We start from the raw sequence: 26219 nt of genomic DNA on the forward strand, positions 1-26219 counted from the left end.
CCACAGTCTTCCCAAAGGGCAGGCAGGAGGACCTGGGTAGCTGCAGAGCAGTCAGCCCCACCTGCACCCCCGGGGAGGCGATGGAGCAGCTCCTCGGTGCTGGCTGTGGGCAGGGATAAGGTCACTGGGAGCAGTCAGCAGGATCTAACCAGGGGGAGGTCAAGTTTGACCAAGCTGGCAGCCTTTGGTGAGGACATCAGCAGGTGAGCAGGCCAGGGCTGAGCAGTGGCTGTGCTTTAGCCTGACCTCAGGAAAGCCTTTGCCAGCCACAGCAGCCTCACAGCTGAGCTGAGGCAGTGAGCTCAGGACAGGCAGAGAGGTGGCTGTGAACTGGCTGAAGGGAGGAAGTCAGAGAGCTGTGGTCAATGGGGCAGAGCCTGCTGGGAGGCCTGTGTCCAGTGGGGTGCCCCAGGGGTCGGTACTGGGACCAGTGCTGGTCAATACATTCATCAGGGACCTGGCTGAGGGCACTGGCAGCAGGGCTGCTGATGGCACCAACCTGGGAGCAGTGGTGACAGCCCTCAGGCTGTGCTGCCCTTCAGGCAGGCTTGGCCAGGCTGGAGAGCTTGGGTGGGGAGAAATGAAATCCAGCAAGGACAAGTGGAGAGTCCTGCAGCTGGGAAAGGACAACCCCATGGAGCAGCAGAGCCTGGGGACTGACTGGTGGAGAGCAGAGAAGAGGAAAGACCAAGGGATCCTGGTGGACAGAAGGATGCCCTTGAGCCAGCAGTGTGCCCTTGGGGCCAAGAAGGCCAAGGGCATCCTGGGGGGTATCAGAAGGGCTGTGGTGAGTAGGTCCAGAGAGGTTCTCCTGCCCCTCTGTGCCCTGCTGAGGCCACATCTGGAATATTGTGTCCAGGTTTGGGCTCCTCAGGTCAAGAAGGAGCTCAGGGAACTGCCTGAGAGAGCCCAGCCCAGAGCCAGAGCTGCTGCAGGCAGTGAACATCTCCTGTGGGGCCAGGCTGAGGCAGCTGGGGCTGGGAGCTGGCAGCAGAGCAGCCTGAGGGCTGCCCTCAGTGCTGTGCTGAGGATGTGCAGGGCAGTGTGGGCAGGACACAGGCAGGCTCTGGCCAAGGGCAGCAGAAGGGGCACTGGGGTCAAGCTGGAGCAGAGGAGGTGCCAGGGGAACAGGAGGGGAAACTTCTTCCCTGTGAGTGAGCCTTGGAGCAGGCTGCCCAGAGAGGCTGTGGAGTCTCCTCTGGAGAGTTGTGGCTGTGTTCCTGTGTGCCCTGCCCTGGGTGACCCTGCTCTGGCAGGGGTTTGGCCTGGATGAGCTCAGAGGTTCCTTCCAATCACTACCATCCTGTAACTGTCCACATCTCTGTCCCCCAGCCTGGAGCAATGAGGGGCTCAGGTCTGATTGTAGCTCCAGGTTCTCCAGGACACCTCCAGGAGGTTTGTGTCCTGAGAACATTCCAGCACAGAGCCCCCAAGGTCCCTCAGGCTGGACCCCAGCCTCAGGCCAGTGTTCCCATAACCCCCCTGCCCCAGGCTGGGGAGCTGCAGCCTCAGCCCCAGCTCTGGGGGGAGATGAAGGATGGGGCTGGAGATGGCACTGCCTCCCCAGAGCCCCCCAGCCGGGTGAGAGGGACTGGGACACAGATGGAAACTTGTTCCCTCCACCCCAGGGTGGAGGTTCCCACCTGGGAGAGCTCTGGGGGCTGTCCTCAGCCAAGCCCCTCAGCCTTCAGGGAAGGCTGCCTGGACCCTGGGGTGCCACCAGCACCACATTGCCCTTTTTTCAACCCAAAATGAGCTCTGCTGTGCCTCTTCAGCATGGGGGTGGGAGACAGTCCCTGCTCCAAGCCCAGACTGCCTCAGGCTGCTCTGACAGGGCTCCAGGCCTCTGCTTTTAATCCTAGATCTTGAACTGCTTTTCACCTCCTGCCCGCAGTGCTGGTGATGGAGCAGGAGCAGGTGCTGCCTCCCCCCACACCTCCTCCTGTCTGTAACCCAACCCTTCCTGGCCCCTCTCCAGCCACCTTTTTTACCTTTCAGCAGCTCAGGCAGCCTCAGTTTCAACTCTTTGTGTCCTCCCTAAAGGAATGCTTCAGAGGCTGTGGCTGCCTCCTCCCTGGAGGTGCTCAAGGTCAGCTCGGATGAGACCTTGACCAAGCTGGGCTAGAGGGAGGTGTCTGTGCCCGAGCTGTGTCCCTCCCTCTAGCAGGGGGTCAGAGTAGATGACCTCCAAGCTCCCTTCCAACTCTACCCCCTTCCTCCAGTCCAGCCAAGGAGCGCCAGGGTCCAGGAGTCCCCACAACAGAATCAGACCCAAAGCATCCTCCAAGGGGAGCCCCAAAACTGTCCCGGGAGGGGGTCCCGAGGTGGTACCAAAAAGCACCCTTAGAAAATACTGCACTTTATTCCATCTGTCTCCTTCCAGCTCTGTCCCAGCCTGTCCCAGAAGCTCTTCTTAAACACAGGCGAGAGAGGGCAGTCACTCGGGGGGGGTGGGAGCCTCCCCGGCGGTGGGCGCTGGGGCCAGGGGGGCGCTGGGGGACTCGGCGGGTCCATCGCGGGCACGGAAGAGCAGCTCCCCGGCGGGGAGGACCTGCTCGGGCTGCCAGGCGGTGGCACCATACTGCTGGTAAAAGTCCGAGTCGGCCTGGAACATGACGAGCGCCTGCGCCGTGTGGATGCGCACATGCTGCGCCAGGCTGCTGGCGTCCAGGAACTTCTCCCCGCAGGAGTCGCAGGCGTAGAGGATCTGCGTGTTGGGGTCTGCAAGGCAGAAACGGTGCGGAGGGGTCGGCCCAGGGTGCGCAGGACTCGGCCGAGCCCCCGCCCCCGCCCCGGCTTAGCCTCTCTCACCTGCCTCCTGCACCTGCTTCACCGCCTTGGTGATCTCGGCTTTAAGCGCTTCGGTTTCGTCCGCGGTGACTGCGGCTGCCACCGGCACCACTGCGGGCACAGGGCGGGGGGAGGGGGGAAAAGACGATGAGAGGCCGAGGTGTGGGCAAGGAAAGGTCGGTGCGAGCAGATGAGGGGGGCTGCAAAGGCGTGAGGGGGGTGGAGGGAGAAACAAAGGAGCTGGGGAAGGGGAGGAAAGGGGGAGCAAAGGGGGAGGGGAAGGGGAGGAAAGAGGGAGCAAAGGGGGAGGAGAAGGGGAGGAAAGAGGGAGCAAAGGGGGAGGAGAAGGGGAGGAAAGAGGGAGCAAAGGGGGAGGAGAAGGGGAGGAAAGAGGGAGCAAAGGAGAAGGGGAGGAAAGAGGGAGCAAAGGAGAAGGGGAGGAAAGAGGGAGCAAAGGGGGAACTGGGGGAGGGGAAGGGGAGGAAAGGGGGAGCAAAGGGGGAGCAAAGGGAGAGCAGGGGGAGGGGAGGAAAGGGGGAGCAGGGGGCAAAGAAAACCCCGAGGGGCTGGAGAGATGCCAGGGCAGCTCCAGGCTGGAGCAGGAAGCACCCCAAGGTTTTGTGCTCGGGTGGAGGCTCCAACCAGGCTTTGCCATTTGCCGGGCTCAGGCCACAGCTCTGCACCCCAGGGAGGAGCCTCCCCCGTGGCAGCTGTGGGACAGCTGCGGGAGGTGCCAAGGCTGCTGCCTGCAGCCGGGAGCTGCCCGGGCCGGGCCGGCGGCGGGACCCGCGGGGCTCTCACCGGTGAGCTGCGTGACGGCGGTGGCCGCCAGCGCCTCGGTGGCCAGCGTCACCATGTCGTCGGAAGCCACCGTGACGATGTTGACCTCATCCCCTTCCTCCGGCTCCAGGATCTTGATGCCAGCCTTGCCCTGGTGCACAGTCTTGACGTGGGACCTCAGGTTGTCGACGCGGTTGAAGCCTCGCCCGCACTTGTCGCACAGGAAGGGCTTCTCCCCTGGGGCGGTGCAGTCAAGCGATTCAGAGCGGGGGCTGAGCGCTTGCAGGGGGAGGGCGACCACCTCGAGGGTGGGGCTGAGCGTTTTGAGGGGGTGGTTAAACAACTTAAGGGGTTGGCTGACCACCTCAAGGGGTTACCTGGACGTTTGGAGGGGGTGGCTGACTGGTTTGGGGGAATGGTTGACCACCTCAAGGGGGTGGTTAACTGACTTAAGGAGGTGGCTGACACCTCAAGGGGTTACCTGAAGGTTTGGAAGGGGTAGTTGACCACCTCAGGGTGTTTGCTGACTGTTTTGTGGGGGTGGTTAACCAACTTAAGGAGTGGTTGACCACCTCAAGGAGGCAGCTGACCACCTAAAAGGGTTGGATGACCACCTCAAGGGGGCAGCTGACCACCTTAAAGGGTTGGATGACGACCTCAAGGGGGAAGCTGACCACCTAAAAAGGTTGGATGACCACCTCAAGGAGGCAGCTGACCAACTTAAAGGGTTGGATGATGACCTCAAGGGGGAAGCTGACCACCTAAAGGGTTGGATGATGACCTCAAGGGGGCAGCTGACCACCTAAAGGGTTGGATGACCACCTCAAGGAGGCAGCTGACCAACTTAAAGGGTTGGTTGACCACCTCAAGGGGGCAGCTGACCACCTTAAAGGGTTGGATGACCACCTCAAGGGGGCAGCTGACCACCTGAAGGGTTGGATGACCACCTAAAGGGGGCAGCTGACCACCTAAAGGGGGCAGCTGACCACCTAAAGGGGGCAGCTGACCACCTCCAGGGGTCAGCCAAGGCCCTGGGAGCCCCGCAGTGGTACCCACCCGTGTGGATGATGATGTGCTTGGAGAGGTCGCCCACGTTGACGAAGGCCTTGCTGCAGACGCTGCACTTGTGCGGCCGGATGTTGTCGTGGTGCCGGATGTGGTTGGCCAACTGGCTCGACTGCACGAACCTGGGGAGCGTGGGGGACACCCACAGAGGTGACAGTGACAACCTGGGCACCTCCACCTACCCCCTCCCAGTCTGGGGCTGGGGGTGGAGGTGTCCCCACCTCTTGCCGCAGCGCTCACAGACGTAGGGCTTCTCGCCGGTGTGCTGCCGCACGTGGGCGATGAGGGAGCTGGCCTGGGTGAAGGCCTTCCCGCAGATCAGGCACTGGCAGGGCTTCTCTCCTGGCAGAGAAAAGAAGCTTGGAGACCACAAAGCATCCCCCAGGAATCGCAGGGGGGGCCGGGGGGGGTGCCCCGTACCGGTGTGGATGCGGACGTGGCGCTGCAGCGCGCCGGGGTCGGCGAACTGGCGCTGGCAGTGCACGCAGACGTAAGGCTTCTCCCCACTGTGGATCCGCAGGTGCCTCTTGAGGTTCCCTGAGAGCAGGGCAGGGTCAGTTTTGGGGGGCAAAGTGGCAGGGCAGGGGTGGACACGCGCAGGGACACTGTCACAGTGTGTCAGGGGCTGGGAGGGACCTCCAAAGCTCAGCCAGTCCAGCTCCTGCCAGAGCAGATCACACAGGAACACATCCAGGCAGGGTTGGAGTATCCAGAGAGGGAGACTCCACAGCCCCCCTGGGCAGCCTGTGCCAGGGCTCTGGCACCCTCACAGGGAAAAAATTCCTCCTCCTGTTTCCATGGAACTTCCTCTGCCTCAGCTTCCACCACTGCCCTTTGCCCTGGCACTGGGCATCACCCAGCAGAGCCTGGCCCCAGCCTCCTGCCACTCACCTGCACATATTGATAACCACTGCTGAGGTCACCTCTCAGTCCCCTCCTCCCCCAGCAGCACAGCCCCAGCTCCTCAGGCTCTCCTCACAACAGAGATATTCTGCTCCAGCATCTTTGTTCCCTGAGGTCCTTCTTGCACTGAGGGGGCCCAGAACTGGACACAGTACTCCAGATGTGGCCTCAGATGTGGCCTCAGCAGGGCAGAGCAGAGGGGCAGGAGAACCTCTCTCGACCTAACCACAGCCCTTCTAATGCACCCCAGACTGGCACTGCCCCTCCTGGCCACCAGAGCACACTGCTGGCTCGTGGTCACCCTCCCACCTGCAAGGACCCCCAGGGCCTTTTCCCCTTCACTGCCTTCCAGCAGCTCAGTTCCTAACCTGTACTGATCCCTGGGGTTGCTGGATGGAGGCGTGAGGAGGGCATGGTGGGGTTCTGGGGGTCACCAATGCTGCAGATGAGGACATGGTTGGGTGGGGAGAGTGTGAAGAACATCCACAACGAGGGGAGTAGGACAGAGGTGGAGGAGGCTATGAGATCATTTTGGGGGGGGGGTCTGGCACCCAGAGACAGAGTGGAGGTGAGGAGGAAGTTGTTGAGCAGGAGAGTGGTGAGAGGCTGGAATGGGTTGCCCAGGGAGGGGGTTGAGGCCCCATGGCTGGAGGTGTTTGAGGCCAGGCTGGCTGAGGCTGTGTGCAGCCTGCTCTAGGGTAGGGTGTCCCTGGGCATGGCAGGAGTTGGCACTGGCTGCTCCTTGTGCTACCTTCCAACCCTGACTGAGTCTGTGATTCTACAGGAGAGGAAGGGGGTGGAGGGGAAGATGAGGTCATGAGTGGGTTCTGGGGGGCAGGGGACATCCAATGGTGGGGGGAGGGCTGGGAGGTGGGGGTGCAGTGGGAGGAGGTGGAGGGCACCCATGTAAGGAGAGGGTGAGAACATGGCAGGGGTCTGAGGGGCACCCATGGAGGGGGAGGGAGGGTAAAGCTTTGTTCCTGCAGGAGGGCAGCATCCCTGCTCTGTGGTGGTGGAGACAGCCAGGACAATTTCTGGGGGGACAGGGGGACTGCATGGGGCTCATCCAGACCACTCCAGCTCCACAGCAGTTTAGGGTGATGGGAAGAGATGGAAGTGACCTCCTAAGGTCATCCAGTCCAACCCTACCCCTGCCAGAGCAGGGCCATATAGGGCAGGTCACACAGGAACACATCCAGGTGGGCCTCAAAGACCTCCAGAGGAGACTCCACAACCTCTCTGGGCAGCCTGCTCCAGAAGGAACATCCAAGGAGCACCCCCAGGGTGGGATCCCACAGGGAAGGGAGAATTTATGCACAGCTGTGGCAACACAGTGAAGAGGTTTAGACCCTCTTGTGCAGGGGATGAATCCTTCCTCCAGCTCCAGTCTTTCCCTGGAGTGTTCCTTGTCCCCTCCAAAGCCACCCAGACCCCCACCCCTGGCTACCTGACGTGGTGAACTGTTTGCCACACTCCCGGCACTTCAGGGGGCCGTCCGCGATGTGGATCTTCAGATGAGCCTTCAGGTTCCCCACCTGGGGACAGAGGAGGTCATGCAAACAGAGTGCCTTGGCAGGAACCCCAGGGACCATCCAGCTCCAACCCCCTGCCATGGGCAGGGACACCTCCCACTAGCTCAGGTTGCTCAAGGCCTCATCCAGCCTGGCCTGGAACACCTCCAGGGAGGGGATCCGCAGCCTCCCTGGGCAGCCTGTGCCAGGGTCTCCAAGACCTCACTGGAAAGAATTTCTTCCCAATGATGATGCTGAGAACCTGATCAGAGAGCATCAGGGGTTGGGAGGAACCTCTGGAGATCATCCAGGCCAGCCCCAGAGCAGGATCAGTCACCAGGGCAGGTCACACAGGAACACACAGGAGGGTTTGGAATGTCTCCAGAGGAGACTCCACCTCTCCAGGCCTCCAGCCCCCTCATAGTGCCCTCCTGCTCCCCTGGCACCTCCTCTGCTCCAGCTTGCCCCTAGTGCCCCTTGTGCCACCCTGGGCCACCCCTGGCCAGAGCCTGCCTGTGTCCTGCCCACATCACCCTGCACATCCTCAGCACAGCACTGAGGGCAGCCCTCAGGCTGCTCTGCTGCCAGCTCCCAGCCCCAGCTGCCTCAGCCTGGCCCCACAGGAGATGTTCACTGCCTGCAGCAGCTCTGGCTCTGGGCTGGGCTCTCTCAGGCAGTTCCCTGAGCTCCTTCTTGACCTGAGGGGCCCAGACCTGGACACAGTATTCCAGATGTGGCCTCAGCAGGGCACAGAGGGGCAGGAGAACCTCTCTGGACCTACTCACCACAGCCCTTCTGATACCCCCCAGGATGCCCTTGGCCTTCTTGGCCCCAAGGGCACATTGCTGGCTCAAGGGCATCCTTCTGTCCACCAGGATCCCTTGGTCTTTCCTCTTCTCTGCTCTCCACCAGTCAGTCCCCAGGCTCTGCTGCTCCATGGGGTTGTCCTTTCCCAGCTGCAGGACTCTCCACTTGTCCTTGTTGGATTTCATTTCATTCCTCCCTGTGCATCTCTCCAGCCTGGCCAGGTCTGCCTGAACAGCCTGAGGGCTGTCACTATTGCTCCCAGGCTGGCAGCAGCCTTGCTGACAGTGCCCTCTTGTGCCCACACCAACCTTTCTGCCACCCTCCAACAGCCAAGTTGCTGGCACGCTGAGATCCCCCAAGCCCACTCCCACCTCCCTTGGCAGTGCCCCGAAGCCCCAGGGCTCCATCTCTCTCCCCCAGGGCTCCATCTCTCTCCCCCAGGGCTCCATCTCTCTCCCCCAGGGCTCCAATCTCTCTCCCCCAGGGCTCCAATCTCTCTCCCCCAGGGCTCCAATCTCTCTCCCCCAGGTCACCTGGTTGAACTTCTTGTCGCAGTGGGGACATTTGTGCTCCTTGTCGGTGTCGTGCGTCTCCAGGTGGCGCATCTTGGAGGTGGGGTCGGAGAAGGAGCGGCCGCAGTAGTCGCACTGGTAGGGCTTCTCGCCGCTGTGCACCAGCTGGTGGCGCTTCAGGTTGCCCGAGGTGGTGAAGAGCTTGCCGCAGTCCTCGCAGCGGTAGCGAGCCTCCCCCGTGTGCCGCTTCTTGTGCAGGTTCAGCAGGCTGATCAGCCGGTAGCTCTTGCCGCACTCCTCGCAGCCGTAGGGCTTCAGGGGGCTGCGCAGGAGGAACTCAAACTCAGCGACTCCAGGGCTCAGATCCTGGCCCGGCTTGGGTCTGGTTTTGGCTTGGAAGGGGAATTCAGAATCATCCAGTTCCAACCCCCAGCCCTGCCGTGGACACACTTCCCACCGGACCAGGCTGCTCACCCAGCCTGGCTCTGGACACCTCCAGGCAGGAGGCAGCCACAGCCTCCCTGGGCAGCCTGTGCCAGTCTCTCCCCACCTCACTCTCAACAATTTCTTCCCCATCTCCACTCTCACTCTCCCCTCTCCCAGCTCAAAGTCATTGTCCCTCATCCTGGCACCTCCAGCCCTTATCAAAAGTCCTTCCCCAGCTCTTCTGGAGCCCACTTCAGGCACTGGAAGGCTGCTCTGAGGTCTCCCTGGACCTTCCTCTCCTTGGTCACAGCAGAGATGGAGCTGGGGGGAAGAAGTGGCAGCTCTCAACACCCCAGTGCAAGCTCCATCCAGTGTGGATGAACTCCCTCCTGCTGTCCTAGGGGCGGGCAGAGACCAGCACAGGCTCAGCCAGTGACATTTGGCATCTCCAAGGGACCTGAGACCTCAGTCAGGGCCAGGCCAGGCCTCACCTTGCACTTGTGCATGACTTGTGCAAGCCATAGGCCTTGACTCCAGATCCCACAGGATTGTCACAAAGCAACACGAAGGGGAAGGGTGAGGCAGAAAAAGACATCTCCTCCCAGAGCACTCTGCCATGCTGATGGCTTGCACAAAGACCCACAAGTGCTGTCTCCAGCCTCAGCACAAGGACATGGACCTGATGGAGGGGGTCCAGAGGAGGCCACAAAGATCATCACAGGGCTGGAGAACCTCCCCTGTGGGGACAGGCTGGGAGAGTTGGGGCTGATCAGCCTGGAGAAGGCTGCAGGGAGACCTCAGAGCAGCCTTGCAGTGCCTGAAAGGACTGCAGGAGAGCTGGGGAGGGACTTTGGACAAGGGTTGGCAGTGTCAGGATGAAGGACAACGGTTTGAAACTGGAGCAGGGCAGATTTGGGTTGGACACCAGGTGAAGTTCTGCACAGTGAGGGTGGGCAGACACTGGCAGGTTGCTCAGGGCTGTGGTTGAGGCCTCATGCCTGGAGACACTCACGATCAGGCTCATTGTTGCTGTGAGCAGCCTGAGCGACTTGGAGCTGTCCCTGCTGACTGCAGGGGGGGTGGATGAGATGACCTTTGGTGTCCCTTCCAACCTGATGCAATCTCTGATGCTGTGATTTAACCTTTTGAGGCAAACCCACAGTTTTTAGGCACTGATGGTGCCTTTGCATGGCTGGAGCTGCTGGCAGCAGGCACAGGAGGCAGAGAGCAGCTGCTCTGCCAGCCTCCTCCTCAGCCCCTCAGCATGGTGGGTAACAAGTTAACCATGGCACAGCAAAGTGCCCTGGGGGCCAAGAAGGCCAATGGGGTCCTGGGGGGCATTAAGCAGAGGGTGTCCAGCAGATCCAGGGAGGTTCTCCTCCCCCTCTACTCTGCCCTGGGGAGACTTCATCTTGAGTGCTGCCTTCAGTTTGGGGCTCCCCAGTTGCAGAGGGGCAAGGATCTGCTGGAGAGAGTCCAGCAGAGGTCTATGAGGATGCTGAGGGGACTGGAGCAGTGCCTGGTGAGGAGAGGCTGAGGGCCCTGGGGCTGCTTAGTCTGGAGAAGACTGAGAGGGGATTGAATCAATGTCTATAACTATCTGAGGGCTGGGGGTCAGCAGGGGGGGGACAGGCTCTGCTCACTGCTCCCTGGCACAGGACAAGCAGCAGTGGATGGAAGCTGCAGCACAGGAGGTTCCAGCTCAGCACAAGGGGGAACTTCTCTCCTGGAAGGGTCCCAGAGCCCTGGCACAGGCTGCCCAGGGAGGTTGTGGAGTCTCCTTCTCTGGACCCTTCCAGGCCTGTCTGGATGTGTTGCTGTGTGCCCTGAGCTGGATTGCCTGGTCCTGCTCTTGCAGGGGGTTGGACTGGATGAGCTCCTTGGGTCCCTTCCAGCCCCTAATGCCCTGTGAGCTGTGATCACTGCAGGCTTCCTCCGCCCAGCTTGGCCTGGCAGCACTGCCCAGCCCCCCTCTGCCGGTGCCCAGCGTGGCCCTCACCTGTGTGTCTTCTCGTGGGCCTTGCAGGCGGCAGGGTCGGAGAAGGCTTTGCTGCACTCCCTGCAGGAGAAAGGCTTCTCCCCGGTGTGGATGCGGATGTGCCGCTTGAAGTTCCCGGTGTGGGTGAACTCCTTCCCGCAGTCCTGGGGGCGCACAGAGACCGGCACAGGCGCGGCCGGTGACGCTGGGCGCCCCCCCGGGGACCCGGCAGCCCGCTCGGGGCCCGGCCAGGCCTCACCTCGCACTTGTGCGTGACGGAGCCGTACGCCTTGGACTCGGTCCGGTCGCCGTAGGAGCCGGAGCGCAGCAGCCGCGGCTCGCCCGCGCCCTCCTGCCCCGAGTCCGTGCTGCCCGACTCCAGCTCCTCCGCCCGGCCCCCGTTCTGCAGCCGCCCCTGCTCCTCCTCCGCCGCCTTCGCCTCCTCCTCCTCCGCTGCCGCCGTCTGCTCCTCTTCCTCCTTTCTTTCCAGCTTCATCTCTGCAGGAAGTGGGAAGGCTGAGGACAGGCAGCAGCAGCAGGACACAACCCCCAGATGCACCTCCTAGACCTAAGCCTGGATGTAAGGTGCTGGGGACTGAATCTGCCCTGCTGCACCCAGGAGATCCCAGGGCAGGCAGCAGCAGCAGGGCACAAACCTCAGCTGCATCTCCTAGACCTAAGCCTGCGTTTAATGTGCTGGGGACTGAACCTGCCCTGCTGTGCTAGAGGAGATCCCAGGGCAGGCAGCAGCAGGACATAAACCTCAGCTGCATCTCCTAGACCTAAGCCTGGATTTCAGGTGCTGGGGACTGAACCTGCCCTGCTGCACCCAGGAGATCCCAGGGCAGGCAGCAGCAGCAGGACACAAACCTCAGCTGCATCTCCTAGACCTAAGCCTGCATTTAAGGTGCTGGGGACTGAACCTGCCCTGCTGTGCTAGAGGAGATCCCAGGGCAGGCAGTAGCAGCAGGACACAAACCTCAGCTGCATCTCCTAGACCTAAGCCTGCGTTTAATGTGCTGGGGACTGAACCTGCCCTGCTGTGCTAGAGGAGATCCCAGGGCAGGCAGCAGCAGGACATAAACCTCAGCTGCATCTCCTAGACCTAAGCCTGGATTTCAGGTGCTGGGGACTGAACCTGCCCTGCTGCACCCAGGAGATCCCAGGGCAGGCAGCAGCAGCAGGACACAAACCTCAGCTGCATCTCCTAGACCTAAGCCTGCATTTAAGGTGCTGGGGACTGAACCTGCCCTGCTGTGCTAGAGGAGATCCCAGGACTCCATCTCACAAAGCTTCTAAGTGGAGGCAGTTTGGATTTGCAGGCTGTCAGCCCTGAAATCCAAGAGCAGAGGAGCATTCCAACCTCTCCTAGCTGTGCCCCGTGGAAAACTCCCACTCCTGTGGGCTCCCAAACTCAGAGACAAAACAAATCACACAGAGAAGGAGGAGGCAGCCCTTGCCCAGCTTTGTTTCAGCACTGCTGAAGAGGACAGCAAGTCCTCACTGCCACTGAGGAAGGTGTTGAAGAAGGCACTGAATGACACAGATGACACTAAATTGGGTGGGATGTTGATCTGCTTGAGGGTAGAAAGACTCTGGAAAGGGACCTGGCTAGGCTGGACCCATGGGCTTAGGTCAGTGGGTCGAGGTTCAACAAGGCCAAGGGCTGGGTCCTGCTTTTGGCTCTCAACAACTCCATGAACACTGCAGGGTTGGGGTAGAGAGGCTGGAAACTGCCAGCAGGAAAGGACCTGGGGGTGTTGGTTGACAGCAGCTGAAGATGAACCAATGTGTGCCCAGGTGGGCAAGAAGGGAACCCGCAGCCTGGCCTGGGTCAGCAAGAGTGTGGTCAGCAGGAGCAGGGCAGGGATTGCCCTCCTGTACTGCACACTGGTGAGGCCACACCTTGAGTCCTGGGTTCAGTTTTGAGTCCCTCACTCCAAGAAGGACATTGAGGGGCTGGAGTAGAGAAGAGGCTGCAGAACAGGGCTGGTGAGGAGCAGGTGAGAAACCTGAGGCTGTTTAGTGTGGAGAAGAGGAGGCTGAGGGGAGACCACCTGGATCTCTACAGCTCCCTGAAAGGAGGCTGGAACCAGGCAGGGGTTGGTCTCTTCTCCCTAGGCTCAGGTGATAGGATGAGAGGGAATGGTTTGAAATTGTGCCAGGGGAGGGTTAGGTTGGAGATGAGGATACATTTCCTTGCTGCAAGAGTGGTCAGGCACTGGCACAGGCTGCCCAGGGAGGTGATGGAGTCCTCACCCCTGAAGGTGTTAACAAACCTGTGGCCATGGCACTCAGGGACATGGTTTAGTGGCCATGGCTGATGGCTGGACTAATGACCTCAGAAGCAGTTCTGTGATTCTGTGACCCTAAGACTGGAGCCAGCCCAGACCCCTGAGGAGCACCATGAGCTCCACAAGCACTCACCTCCTGCCTCAGTGCCTGCAGTGCCACTGTCCTTCGCCGCGGGGCTGCTGCTGCCCACCAGGCTCTCGGCTGGCTCTGGCTGGCTGGGAAATTCAGCACTGGGATCCTCAGAGCTGGCAGCATCTGCCCCTGCAAACAACAGAGTGTCCTGGGCATGCCCTCGGAGACACACAGGACAGGGTGTGCTGGGAGGGGGTGTGACAGAGGGATCTGGAGTCATCCCACAGCACTTCACCTTCTCGGCTGCTCGGCTGCTCCGCTGGCGCCTGAGGCTGTGCTGCCGCTGCAGCTGTGGACGTCTCTTCCTTCCCCTCGGGGTCGGGAAGAACTGGGTTTACTTTGTCAGGATCACCCTGTGCCTCTGCCTCTGGTGGCTTGTCCTCGGCCTTGCTGGACTCTGTGAGGGAAGAGGCAAAGTGAGTGCCCCTGTGTGGGCAGCAGAAGCTGCTAGAAGGAGCCCAAATATCAGAACCCCAGCACGGGGAGGGGTGGGAGGGACCTCTGGAGATCAGGGGATGGTTTAGGTTGGAAGGGAGCTCAAAGTTCATCCAGTTCCAGCCCCAACCACAAGCAGGGACACCTCCCACTAGAACAGGTCACTCAAGGCCTCATCCAACCTGGCCTTGAACACCTCCAGAAGGGGAGCAGCCACAACCTCCCTGGGCAACCTGTGCCAGTCTCTCACCACCCTCCCTGCAAACAACTTCCTCACATCCACTTTCCATCTCCCCTCTGCCACTTCCAACCCATTCCTCCTCCTCCTGCCATTCCCAGACCTTCTCAATAGTCCCTCCCCAGCCCTCCTGCAGCCCCCTGCAGATCCTGCAAGGCCACTCCAAGCTCTCCTCCAAGCCTTCTCCTCTCCAGCCTGCACAGCCCCAACTCTCTCAGCCTGTGCTCAGAGCAGAGCTGCTGCAGCCCTCTCAGCATCTTGGTGGCCTCCTCTGGGCTGGCTCCAACCCTTTCATGTCCTGCTTGTGCTGGGGGCTGCAGAACTGCCCCAGGACTGCAGGTGGGGTGTGAGGAGAGCAGAGCCAAGGGGCAGAATCCCCTCCCTTGCCCTGTGCCCACACTGCTCTGGCTGCAGCCCAGCACAGGGTTGCTCTCTGGGCTGCACTCCCACTGCAGGCTCAGGTTGAGCTTTTCCTCTCCCCAGACCCCCAGGGCCTGTTCCTCAGGGCTGCTCTCAGCCATTCCCCACCCAGCCTGGAGCTGTGCTTGGAACTGAACCCATCCAACCATGAGGTTGGCCTGGGCCCACCTCTCCAGCCTGTCCAGGTCTCCCTGGATGGATCCCTGCCCTCTAGCAACTCATCTGTGCCACACAGCCTGGTGCCATCTGCACACTTGCTGAGGCTGCACTCAATTGCTCTGTCCATGGCACTGACAAAGATCTTAAAACAGCACTGGCCCAGCACTGACCCCTGAGGGATCCACTTGGCACTGGCCTCCAGGTGGACATTGTGCCCTTGATCACCACTCTGCATGTGACCATCCAGCCAGTTCCTTATCCAGCAGTGCTCCACCCTGCAAGTCTGTGTTTTTCCAGTCTGGTGACCAGGATGTCATGTGGGACAGAGATCATCCAGTCCAACCCCCTGCTACAGCAGGGCACCCACAGCAGCTTGCCTGGGTCACAATGGGCAGGGGGTTGGAAGCTCTCCACACAAGGAGACTCCACAACCTCTCTGGGCAGCCTGCTCCAGGCCTCCAGCACCCTCACACCAAGGAAATTGCTTCTCCTCATCAGATGGAACCTCCTGGGTTCCAGTTTGTGCCCCTTGTCCTTTCCCTGGGCACCACTGACAGGAGTCTGGCCCCAGCCCCTTGCCCCTCACAGCTCCTTTAGCTCTTGCTGAGCATTGCTCAGTTCCCCTCTGGGGCTGCTCTTCTGCAGGCTCTCAGCCCCAGGGCTCTCAGCCTTTGCTCCTCACAGAGCTGCTCCAGGCCCCTCAGCAGCTTCAGGGCCTCCCCTGGACTCCTTCCAGTAGTTCCCTGTCTCTCTTGCACTGGAGACCCAGGACTCCAGAAGTGGCCTGACTGAGAGGAGACTCCCTCTGTGACCTGCTGGTCATACTCTTTTCATGCACCCAGGACACCATTGGCCTTCCTGGCAGCAAGGGCAAATGAGCAACCTATTGTCCTCCAGCCCTCCCAGGCCCTTCTCCTTGGAGCTGCTTCCCAGCAGCTCCCCCCTCACCTGCACTGCTGCAGGAGGTTGTCCCTCCCCAGCTGCAGGACCCTACCCTTGCCCTTGTTGAACTTCCTGAGGTTCTCCTGGACAGGCTGGAGAGCTGGGCAGATCTGGCTGAATGGCAGCACAGCCTGAGGAGTGTCAGCCAGTTTTGGACCATCAGAAGTGGCTGAGGGTCCTCTGTCTGTTCACCCAGGTCATTGATGAAGACACTGAACAAGACTGGACCCTGTACAGACTCCTGGGGAACACCATGAGCCTCAGGCTTCCAGCTGTGCCACTGCTCACAGCCCTCTGAGCTCTGCCCTCCAGCCACTTCTCAACCCCCCTCACTGCCCACTCATCCAAGCCCAGGAGGTGCTATGGCTGATGGTGCCACCGAGAGCCAGGGGCGCATCAGCTCTTCAGCTGCTGGTGCTACACAAGGGCACCGAGCCCCATCCAGACATCCCTGTGCACCACGAGAGGGCTTGGGAGGGTGGCCAGAGCGTGGCTGCCTTGTGGGACAGCTCTGAGTCTCCCTGGGTGAGGGAAGGCTACGTACCCACGTGGGCAGGGGGGTGCTGGCTCTCCGAGGGGCTTCCCGCGGGCGCGGCGAGGGACTTGAGCGCGTTGCAGGCGCTGACGATCTCCTGCATCTGCAGGAAGCCTGCCACAGCCAGCACATCCTCCACGTTGTCAGGGCTTAGGCTCAGCTTAGCTGTGTACATGAACTCCAAAACCTGGTGCAGGCCTGCAAGGGAGGTGTCACAGCCAGAGCTGAGCTCTGACCCTCTCAGCCGGGCAGTCCTCAGAAGCACAAAGCGTGTCAAGTTCCAGGCCAAAAGAGCTCCCTCAAAGCCCAGGCAGCAAAGTGCTCCATTTAAGGAGCTCTGAGGGACACTGGACAAGTTTCACACAGACTCACAGACTGCATTGGGTTGGAAGGGACCCTCAAAGGTCATCTTGTCCACACCCCCGCTGCAGTCAAGCAGGCACACCTTCACATAGCTCAGCTTGCTCACAGCAACATCGAGCCTGATCTCAGAAGTCTCTAGGGACAGGGCTTCAACCACAGCCCTGGGAAACCTGTTCCAGTATCTCACCACCCTCACAGTGAAGAGCTTCCTCCTGATGTCCAACCTAAACCTTCCCTGCTCCAGTTTCAAACCATTCTCTTCATCCTATCACTCCCAACCCTTGCCAAAAGCCCCTCCCCAGCTCTCCTGCAGTCCCCTTCAAGCCCTGCAAGGCTGCTCTAAGGTCTCCCTGAAGCCTTCCCTTCTCCAGGCTAAGCAGCCCCAAGTCTCTCAGCCTGTTCCCAGAGGAGAAGTTCTCAACCCTTCTGATCATTTTTGGACCCACTCTAGCAGGTCTGTGTCCTTCTGGTGTTGGGGGCCCCCCTAAATGGACAGAGCCCTGCAGGTTTGGTGACAGCAGAGGGGCAGGATCCCCTCTCTCCATCTCTGGTCATGCTGCTGTTGATGCAGCCCAGGCTGCCACTAGCCTTCTGTGCTGCCAGTGCCCATTGCTGGCTCATGCCCAGCTTTCTGCCTACCTGCAGCATTGCTGATGTCCAGGTGTACCACATCCTTCTGGTCAACAAAGAGCATCCTGAAGTACTCACTGCAGGCTGCCAGCACAGCTTTGTGAGCCTTGAAGTCGATGCCATCCACCACGAAGGTGCAGTCACACAGCAAGCCCAGCTGCCGCTGCTGGTTCAGTTGCTCCAGGACCTGTTTGCTGTGCTGGGGGAAATCCATGGCTGTGGGGAGAGGAAAAAAAGAACACCCAGGATGGAAGTGAGACAGCTGCCAAAAGCCCATCACTGTGCTGGAAAAGACAAATCACAAAGCCACAAAGCAACCACAACCCTCCTGGTTAAAAAAGGTGGCCCAAAAAGATGTCTGATTTTGAGCTCCTTTCAACAGCCACCTGCCTTCTGCCCCAGAACCAACAACAAAACCTCTCCCCTAACAGCCATGATGTCAAGAAGGGGCTGGAGAGAGAGCTGATTGAAGTGTAAATCTATTTTTGCCACCCTAACAGCATTTAAAGTCATTTATTACTCTCCAACCAGCCCAAGGTGTGAGCAGGAGCACTGTCACCTATTGCCCCTCCAGCGAGCAGGTGGTGCCAGCACTCTCATCTCATCATCAAACCCACCAAGCTCCTGCTCATTTTGGGTGCTTGCATCACAAAATTGAAGGATTTGTATTTTTCTGTTGTGGATTTGGAGGGAATTCTCCCTGCTCAAAGCACAGCTTTGAGGCTGAGGAAGGCTGCAAACACCCCTAAAGCCTCCTGTTCACACAGACCCTTGTCAGCAAAGGCTGAGGAGCAACCACAAGCTCCATCTGTTAGGTTTTGCTCTTGGGCTGCACCTGCAGGGTGGAAGAGTTTCACTTGATTCTTCTGTCAGCTGAAGGGGTCATTCCTGGCAGCAGGAGATGAGCAAGGAGGGAGGAGAAAACAAGTGGAGCCTATCCACAGTTATTGTTCAACAGGGCAGGCCAGGAAGCTCCTAAGGCTCTGGAAAAAGGAAGGCTATGGCCAGGAGAAGTCTTGGTTTTGATGCCAAGTCCATGCTCAGTGTCTCTCTGAAGGCTTCCAGCTTTAGCAGTGCTTCAAAGCAGCCTGGAGAGTCTAAAGGTAACAGGCTTAGACTCACAAATCCAGGTGGCTTGCAGGGCAACACTTCCCTTCCTCCAGATCTGCAGCAGCAAGCAGGCTGGGCTGAGGAAGCCTCCTCCTGTCTGCTGCAGATGCTTGCAGCACACTCAGTGAGAGATCTTCCACCCGAGGATCCAACTGGCTCCCAAAACTGCTCTCAGCAGGGGTAAGAAACCTAAACAGCATCGGATCACAGGTGGAGAAGGCTTCACTCCCTAAAACTTCCATTGGCCTTTGCAGGGATTTTCCTGCCTCTCCAAAACACAAAGCACTTTTGAAACAAACACCCACAGCCTGTCCCAAGCCACATCCCACAGGAGCCAGGGAAAAAAAAACCCTCTGCTTGTATCAAAATCTGTCCAAACCCCAACAAATGTCTGACCCTGTGAGGGCTGCAAAGGAAAATTCTAGGAGGAAAAAAGAAAGAGAGGAAGACTTTCCCTGCTGCCTTCTGTGTTGGGAAAGATCTGAGCAGCAGGACCTGAGACACCACCGTGGTTTGAGGCACTAAAAGGTTACCTTTGGTCATTTGTAGGAGGAATTTTGTCTCTGACTGTTTTTCCTCTCTCCCTGATGGAACTTGCCTCAGCTTTGCAAAGAAAGCACAATCCTGAGAATTCCTCCCAGGAAACATTTTTCCTGCTGTGCCCTCACATTACAGCTCTGTTGAAGAGGTTGTAGCAAGCCCTCATGCCCAAACCCAGCACCAAACATCCCTCAGCAGCTTCACTCACTAAAAGCCCTCACTCCAAGCCTTAAAACCCCCAAATATTGGGATCAAAAGCCTCAGGGTGCACTCAAAATGCCAGCCTGGCTCGTTGCCACCACCCAGACAGGACCAATTTATGGCTCTGGTGCCACAGATCTATCTCCTTCCCAGACCAAATGGAAGTGAGGATGGATTTGGGGATGGACCCAAGGAGGGTAAATCATGGAATGGTTTGAGTTGGAAGGGACCTTAAAGATTACCCAGGTCCAAACCCCTGCCATGGGCAGGGAGACCTCCCACTAGCCCAGGGTGCTCAAGGCCTCATCCAGCCTGGCACAGCTTCAGGCAGGGGATATCCACAACCTCCCTGGGCAGCCTGTGCCAGTCTCTCCCCACCCTCACTCTCAACAATTTCTTCCTCATCTCTATTCTCACTCTCTCCTCTCCCAGCTCAAAGCCATTGCTCCTCATCCAGGCACCTCCAGCCCTTGTCAGAAGTCCCTCCCCAGCTCTCCTCTCCCTTCAGGCACTGCAAGGCTGCTCTGAGGTCTCCCTGGAGCCTTCTTTTCTCCAGGCTGAACTGCCCCAACTCTCCCAGCCTGTTCCCACAGGAATTTCTGTCCCACTTGATGGCTAAGTCAGGATCCATTAGCACAAACCCATCAGTGTTGGCTGTCAAGGTAGTGCTGCTGTCTGAGGAGCATGGCAGAGTTCCCCACTTGACAAACGAGCCAGGATCAGTGCCCAGACTCACCCCTGCGGTGCGAGGAGCGGAGATATCCAGAGGAGCACAGCTGTAGACAAGACTGTGGCGGCTCTCCTGTGGAGCTTTCTCTCTTCCTGCTGCCCAAATCAGTCTCTATGCAGCCATCCTGAGAGACACAGGACCAAAACCTGCATTTTAAACCCCCACAGCCTGTGTGTTGAAGGCACCAGGGTCCAACATCACCAACCTAGGAGCAGGCAGCCCTTGATTTCACCTCATCAGAGACCTGTGAGCACCTTTTCCCCTCCTGCCCTGGCTGTCAAGTCTCTCATCACATGATTAATCAGAGAAAAGCTCTGTTATGAGAACACCCACTCCTGCCACAGGGCTAAATCAGGCAGCTGCAGGCAAGGGGAGCTTCCCACACCAGCACCGTTAAGCTCTCGCTTGCTAACGACCTCTCCCTGTAGCTGCTGCTCAAGCATCTACCTACTAAACACACCCAAACCTCCATAAATTGGAAAGAGTGGGAGAGACTGGTTCAAATGCTGCCTTTGGATGCTGCCTCCACCCAGCTGTCAGTTCTTGTGCTGGGAAGGTAAAGAGGAAGAGGGTTCTGCCTACCGTCATCTCCCTTCTTGCTTGGGGAACAGGGCAGCCCTAATCCCTTCAGGCTCTGCCAAGAGGAGGCTGTCCTCATTTCCAGGAACTGATTCTGCAACGTTTTCAGTTAAAAAAAATCAAGTTAGGGGTGAATCTGAGCAGAGCAACATCTACTGAGATCAGTTTAGAGGTGGAGAAGGGCTCTGGAGCCTGCTGTCGGTGGTGAAACTGAAAGGTGAGCTCACATTCAGCTGTGGAGGGAAGGGGAAACAACCACAGGCAGCAAAGAACTCGGTGAAAAGGGACTAAAAGAAGAGAGGCACAAAGAGAAGGATGAGCAGGGCCACTCTGGACCCCTCTCAGCAAACAGACACCCCACAGAGGTGCTGGTGGTGCTGCTCCTGAAGTGGCTGCCAGGAGGTGAGCAGAGCAGGGAGCCAGCCTGGGCGCCAGGGCTGGAGTGCTGCCATGGCAATCCCCCCCTTCTGCACCACCTGCCTGATGGGGCATTAAAACTATGTCTCCTCACAAAACAAACCCCTGCCTCTGCAACGTGGCCTGCCCTCTGAAGCTGCAGCAGGAGCTTCTGGTGCAGAGGTGCAGCTCAGGGAGTGCAGCTTCTGCACCAGCTGCAGCATCTGCAGCTCAAACGCCAGGCCCACGGAGGGCAGCTGCAGCTGGCTGCTCTCAGCCACTCTGGCCCCAGCCTGAGAACCCTGCCCTTGGCCTTGTTCAGTCTCATCCTGGTGAGGGGCCTGGAGCACAAATCCTATGAGGAGAGGTTGAGGGAGCTGGGCCTGTTTAGCCTGGAGAAGAGGAGGCTCAGGGGTGATCTTATTACTGTCTACAACTACCTGAAGGGGCATTGTAGCCAGGTGGGGGGTGGCCTCTTCTGCCAGGCAACCAGCAATAGAACAAGGGGACACAGTCTCAAGTTGTGCCAGGGTAGGTCTAGGCTGGATGTTAGGAAGAAGTTCTTCACAGAGAGAGTGATTGGCATTGGAATGGGCTGCCCAGGGAGGTGGTGGAGGCACCGTGCCTGGGGGTCTTCAAGAGAAGACTGGATGAGGCACTTAGTGCCATGGTCTGGTTGATTGGATAGGGCTGGGTGCTAGGTTGGACTGGATGATCTTGGAGGTCTCTTCCAACCTGCTTGATTCTATGATTCTATCCCATTGGCCTCTGCCCAGCCTGGCCAGGTCCCTCTGCAGGGCTCTGCTACCCTCCAACAGCTCCACAGCCGCTCCTAGCTTGGTGCCATCTGCAAACTCACTGCTGCTGGACTCAATCCCCTGCTCCAGATCATCCCTAGAGACACTGAACAGATGAGCTTTGGAGGTCCCTTCCAACAGCAGAGATGGCAGAAGGGCAGAAAGCCCCTCGGATCCCTCAGGCAGCACAAGATGCTTCGGAGGTTCCTCTGCTGTGGCCACTCCTGAGCGCAGGCGGAGAGCTGCAGGGCTCCGACCCTCGGCTCCCGAGGGCACAGCAGCTGCCCCACGTGTGAGGGAGGAGGGATTTGCTCCTGATCCTGTCCTGGATCGCCCCAGGGCTCCGCGGAGAGGGACACATCTGCCACAGCAGCACTGTCAGCCTGCCGAGGGCGGGCAGGGGAGGGCTGCAGCCAGCAACTGGGGCCCTCAGGGCAGCTACCCAGGCCCCGGCCAGGGACAGAGAGGTGCAGGAAGCCAGGGGGGGAATCAGAGAATCACACAATTATTCCAGGTGGAAGAGATCTGAAAGACCACCCAAGGCCAGCCCTGAGCCCAGCACTGCCAGGGCACCCCCAAACCATGGCCCCCAGCACCACCTCTGCAGGGCTCTGGAACCCCTCCGGGGGTGGGCACTGCAGCGCTGCCCTGGGCAGCCTGGGCCAGGCCTTGGCAACCCCCAAGGCAGAGAAATTGTTCCTCATGGCCATCCCAAACCTCCCCTGGGGCAACCTGAGGCTGTTTCCTCTTGTCCTGTCACTTGTTCCTTGGCAGAAGACATCAACCCCAGCTGGCTGCAGCCTCCTCTCAGGGAGCTGCAGAGAGCCAGAAGGGCTCCCCTCAGCCTCCTCTCCTCCATCCTGCACACCCCCAGCTCCCTCAGCTGCCTCTCCCCAGACCCTCCCCCAGCCTCACTGCCCCTCTCTGGACCTGCCCCCAGCCCCTCAATGTCCTTCCTGGCATGAGAGGTCCCAAACTGAGCCCAGGACTCAAGGAGCAGCCTCGACAGTGCCCAGCCCAGGGGTATGATCCCTGCCCTGCTCCTGCTGGCCATTGCTGAGCCAGGGCAGGCTGCTGGTGCCCTTCGTGCCCCCCTGGGCACCCCTGGCTCATCCTCGGCCACTGCTGACCAACCCCCCCGAGGCTTTCCTGCTGGGCACTTGCCAGCCACTCTGCCACGGGCCTGGGGCTGTTGTGACCCAAGTGCAGGACCCAGCACTCGGCTCTGATGAACCTCACGCCCCTGCCCAGCTGCCTCCGCGGAGCCTCCGGCGGGGCAGGAGTGCCTCCAGCCGAGTGTCACTGCGAAACCGCGGAGCGCCTCCATCCAGGCCACCAACGGAGACACTGAGGAGGACTCGACGCTGCCACAGAGCTGCTAAGGACGCGGCAGGAGCCCAGGGCAGCCTCCGCTCCCGGTGCCCGCCGCTCGCACACCGCTGCGCCCCTCAGAGCGGCTCCTCTCCGGGGGGACCCCGCGGACAGGCCGCTGGGCCGCGGCCCCCTTCCCCTCCCAGCCCTTCTGTCACCCCAAGCCCGCCGCCTAAGTCGCTCCAACCCCCTCCCAGCCCCTCCCCGGTGCCCCCCGCCACTACCTGCCGTGCCGGGCCCCGCGGGGCGCTCCCATCGCGGCCGCGGCGCTCACCGTGACACGGAGCAGACAAAGGGCGCAGCCATGGCAGCGCCGGGCGGAAGCGGCGTCAGACCCTGCCCCGCCCACCGCCTGAGCTGCGCCTGCGCGGGGGGGCGGGGGCGGGTCACGTGTGGCGCCGCTGCCACGCCCCCTGCTGCCGCGCCCCCTGCTGCCACGCCCCCTGCTGCTGCCGCGGCGGTGCGGGGCTGGCGGCGGCGGGGCCGGGAGGGGCGGGGGCGGAGTGGGTCTCTGAGGGGCTGGGGTCAAGGCAGGGCAACCTGTGCCAGTCTCTCACCACCCTCAACCTGTGCCAGGCTCTCACCACCCTCCCTGCAAACAACTTCTTCCTCACATCCACTTTCCAGCTCCCCTCTGCCACTTCGAACTCATTCCTCCTCCTCCTCCTCCTGCCATTCCCAGACCTTCTCAGTAGTCCCTCCCCAGCCCTCCTGCAGCCCCCTGCAGATCCTGCAAGGCCACTCCAAGCTCTCCTCCAAGCCTTCTCCTCTCCAGCCTGCACAGCCCCAACTCTCTCAGCCTGTGCTCAGAGCAGAGCTGCTGCAGCCCTCTCAGCATCTTGGTGGCCTCCTCTGGGCTGGCTCCAACCCTTCCATGTCCTGCTTGTGCTGGGGGCTGCAGAGCTGCCCCCAGGACTGCAGGTGGGGTATTGGTTTGGGTTGGCAGGAGCCTTTCAAGCTCGCCTAGTCCAAGCCCTGCAGTCAGCAGAGACATCTGTGACTAGAGCAGGTGGCTCAGAGCCACATCAAGCCTGACCTTGAATGTCTTCAGGAATGAATCACTGGCCCAGATTGCTCAGGGGGGTGGTGGAGGCCCTATCCTGGTGGACATTCCATGTCATAGAATCAGGCAGGCTGGCAGAGAGCTCCAAGCCCACCCAGCACAACCTAGCACCCAGCCCTGCCCACCCAACCAGACCATGGCACTCAGTGCCCCAGCCAGCCTTGGCTGCAACACCTCCAGCCACACAGACTCCACCACCTCCCTGGGCAGCCCATTCCAATGCCAATCACTCTCTCTGACAACAACTTCCTAACAACATCCAGCCTCAACCTGCCCTGACACAGCTTCAGCCTGGGGCCCCTTCTTCTGTCCCTGGCTGCCTGGCAGCAGAGCCCAACCCCACCTGGCTACAGCCTCCCTGCAGGCAGCTGCAGACAGCAATAAGTGACCAAGGAGTATGCTCAGTGGGGTGAGGAACATGAGGAGGGGCAGTAGAGTGATCATGGAGGATGCTCAGCTGCTCAGTGGGGACCACAGTATCCATATAACCCTTGGGAGAGTCTCAGTGGGCTAAGGTGGTCTATGGGGAGAGGATCCACAGCACCCATGGAGGGTAGTTGGTGCAGTGAGAGACTGTGGTGAGAGGATCCACATCACCCATGGAGGCTGTATTTGGGGCACAGGGACCACAGAACCTGCATCACCCATGGAGGGTGCTCAGTGGGGTGAGGAACATGGGGAAGGGGAGCATAGTGACCAAGGAGGATGCTCACGGGGGTGAGGGGGACTGTGTGGAAAGGGTCCACAGCACCCGTGGAGGGTGCTTGGTGGGTTGAGTGTGCTCCATAGGGTGGTGAGACCACAGCAGCCATGCCACTTGGGAAGGATGCAGAGTGAGGAGGCTGTAAGGTGGTGAGCCCTATCAGACCCCTGCCAGGAGCTGCCAGCTGTATCAGGTTAGACAGGGCTCTCAGCAGCCTGGGCCACTCAGAGATGTCCCTGCTGATTGCAGGGGATGGGACCACACAGCCTCTAGAGGCTCCTTCCAACTCAGTGCCTGCTGCAGTTCTGTGGGGCCTCCACCCTTTCCCTGGGCAACCTGTTCCACTTTCCCACCACTCCTGTAGTAAGGAACTTCTTCCTGATGTGCAATCTGAATCTTCCCTTCTCTAGTTTCAAACTGTTGCCCCTTGTGCTGTCACTACAAGCCCTTGTTGAAAGGCCCTCCCCAGCTCTCCTCTGGCCCCCTTCAGGTGCAGGAAGACTGCTCTGAGGTCTGCCTGGAGCCTTCTCCAGGATGAATAGCCCCAACTCTCCCAGCCTGTCCTCGGAGCAGAGAGCTCTGCTCTCTGAAAGCAGCCCTTTAAAAATGCTCAGCTCACTGACAAATGACCTGGGAGTGTTGGACAGCAGCAACTGAAGATGAACCAACCTGTGCCCAGATGGCCAAGAAGGCCACCAGCAGCCTGGCCTGGGTCAGCAAGAGTGTGATCAGCAGGAGCAGGGCAAGGATCATCCCCCAGTACTGGGCATTGGTGAAGCCACACCTCGAATCTTGGGTTCGATTTTGGGCCACTCCAAGAAGGACATTGAGGAGCTGGGGGCAGGTCCAGAGGAGGGCAATGAAGCTGGAGAAGGGTCTGGAGAACAGGGCTGGGGAGGAGCAGCTGAGGGAGCTGTGAGTGTTTAGGCTGGGGAAAAGGAGAATGAGGGGAGCCCTTCTGGCTCTCTACAGCTCCCTGAGAGGAGGCTGCAGCCAGGTGGGGTTGGTGTCTTCTGCCAAGGAACAAGTGACAGGACAAGAGGAGGTTTAGGTTGGGCAGGAGAAGAAAATTCTTCAGTGAAAGGGCTCTCAAGCCCTGGCCCAGGCTGCCCAGGGAGGTGGTTGAACCCCCAGCCCTGGAGATGGTTAAAAGATGCAGAGATGTGGTGCTGAGGGCCAGGGTTTGGAGGTGCCCTGGCAGTGCTGGGTTAATCATCTTAAAGGTCCCTTCCAACCAAAACACTGCCATGACTCCACGACTCCCTGGCATGCAGTGCACAGTACCAGTGAGTTTGGGCAGGGGCAGGCAGCAGCTGGTGCACAGGCAGCACAAACACGGAACAAGCCTATCAGAAGGGCAGCAAGGCTGGGGAAGGGCCTGGGGCACAGCCCTGTGAGGAGAGGCTGAGGGAGCTGGGGGGGTGCAGCCTGCAGCAGAGGAGGCTCAGGGCAGAGCTCATTGCTGCCTGCAGCTGCCTGCAGGGAGGCTGTAGCCAGGTGGGGTTGGGCTCTGCTGCCAGGCAGCCAGCACCAGAAGAAGGGGCCCCAGGCTGAAGCTGTGGCAGGGCAGGTTGAGGCTGGATGTTGTTAGGAAGTTGTTGTCAGAGAGAGTGATTGGCATTGGAATGGGCTGCCCAGGGAGGTGGTGGAGTGGCTGTGGCTGGAGGTGTTGCAGCCAAGGCTGGCTGGGGCACTGAGTGCCATGGTCTGGTTGGTTGGGCAGGGCTGGGTGCTAGGCTGGGCTGGCTGAGCTTGGAGCTCTCTGCCAACCTGCCTGATTCTATGATTCTATTAACCAAATTCACATT

The 26219-nt window shown here is 59.8% G+C and overlaps 1 protein-coding gene across 4 annotated transcripts; it reads right to left on the reverse strand.

Annotated features, from left to right (window-relative positions):
• Nucleotides 1-1825: 1825 nt before the first annotated feature.
• On the reverse strand, nucleotides 1826-22978 carry ZBTB17 (zinc finger and BTB domain containing 17). 4 transcript variants are annotated; one of them, XM_064171896.1, is made up of 17 exons: nucleotides 22870-22978; nucleotides 20085-20175; nucleotides 19509-19626; nucleotides 16931-17137; nucleotides 15938-16126; nucleotides 13435-13596; nucleotides 13200-13322; nucleotides 11032-11270; nucleotides 10794-10936; nucleotides 8390-8690; nucleotides 6986-7073; nucleotides 5056-5172; nucleotides 4857-4977; nucleotides 4627-4757; nucleotides 3592-3807; nucleotides 2812-2901; nucleotides 1826-2721 (listed from the first exon to the last, which is right to left on the reverse strand). In XM_064171896.1, exons 2-17 carry the CDS (start codon nucleotides 20088-20090, stop codon nucleotides 2438-2440), a joined length of 2535 nt encoding a protein of 844 aa, XP_064027966.1. In that variant the 5' UTR covers nucleotides 20091-20175; nucleotides 22870-22978; the 3' UTR covers nucleotides 1826-2437. The 4 variants fall into 4 exon arrangements, with proteins under 4 accessions (XP_064027966.1, XP_064027965.1, XP_064027967.1 ...); XM_064171895.1 differs by having other exon boundaries at nucleotides 13200-13328; nucleotides 22870-22977; XM_064171897.1 differs by lacking the exon at nucleotides 20085-20175 and having other exon boundaries at nucleotides 2009-2721; nucleotides 13200-13328; nucleotides 22870-22973.
• Between the last annotated feature and the right edge of the window lie 3241 nt (nucleotides 22979-26219).

The sequence above is a fragment of the Pogoniulus pusillus genome, chromosome 36, assembly GCF_015220805.1.
Source record: "Pogoniulus pusillus isolate bPogPus1 chromosome 36, bPogPus1.pri, whole genome shotgun sequence".
NCBI classification, from domain to species: Eukaryota; Metazoa; Chordata; class Aves; order Piciformes; family Lybiidae; genus Pogoniulus; species Pogoniulus pusillus.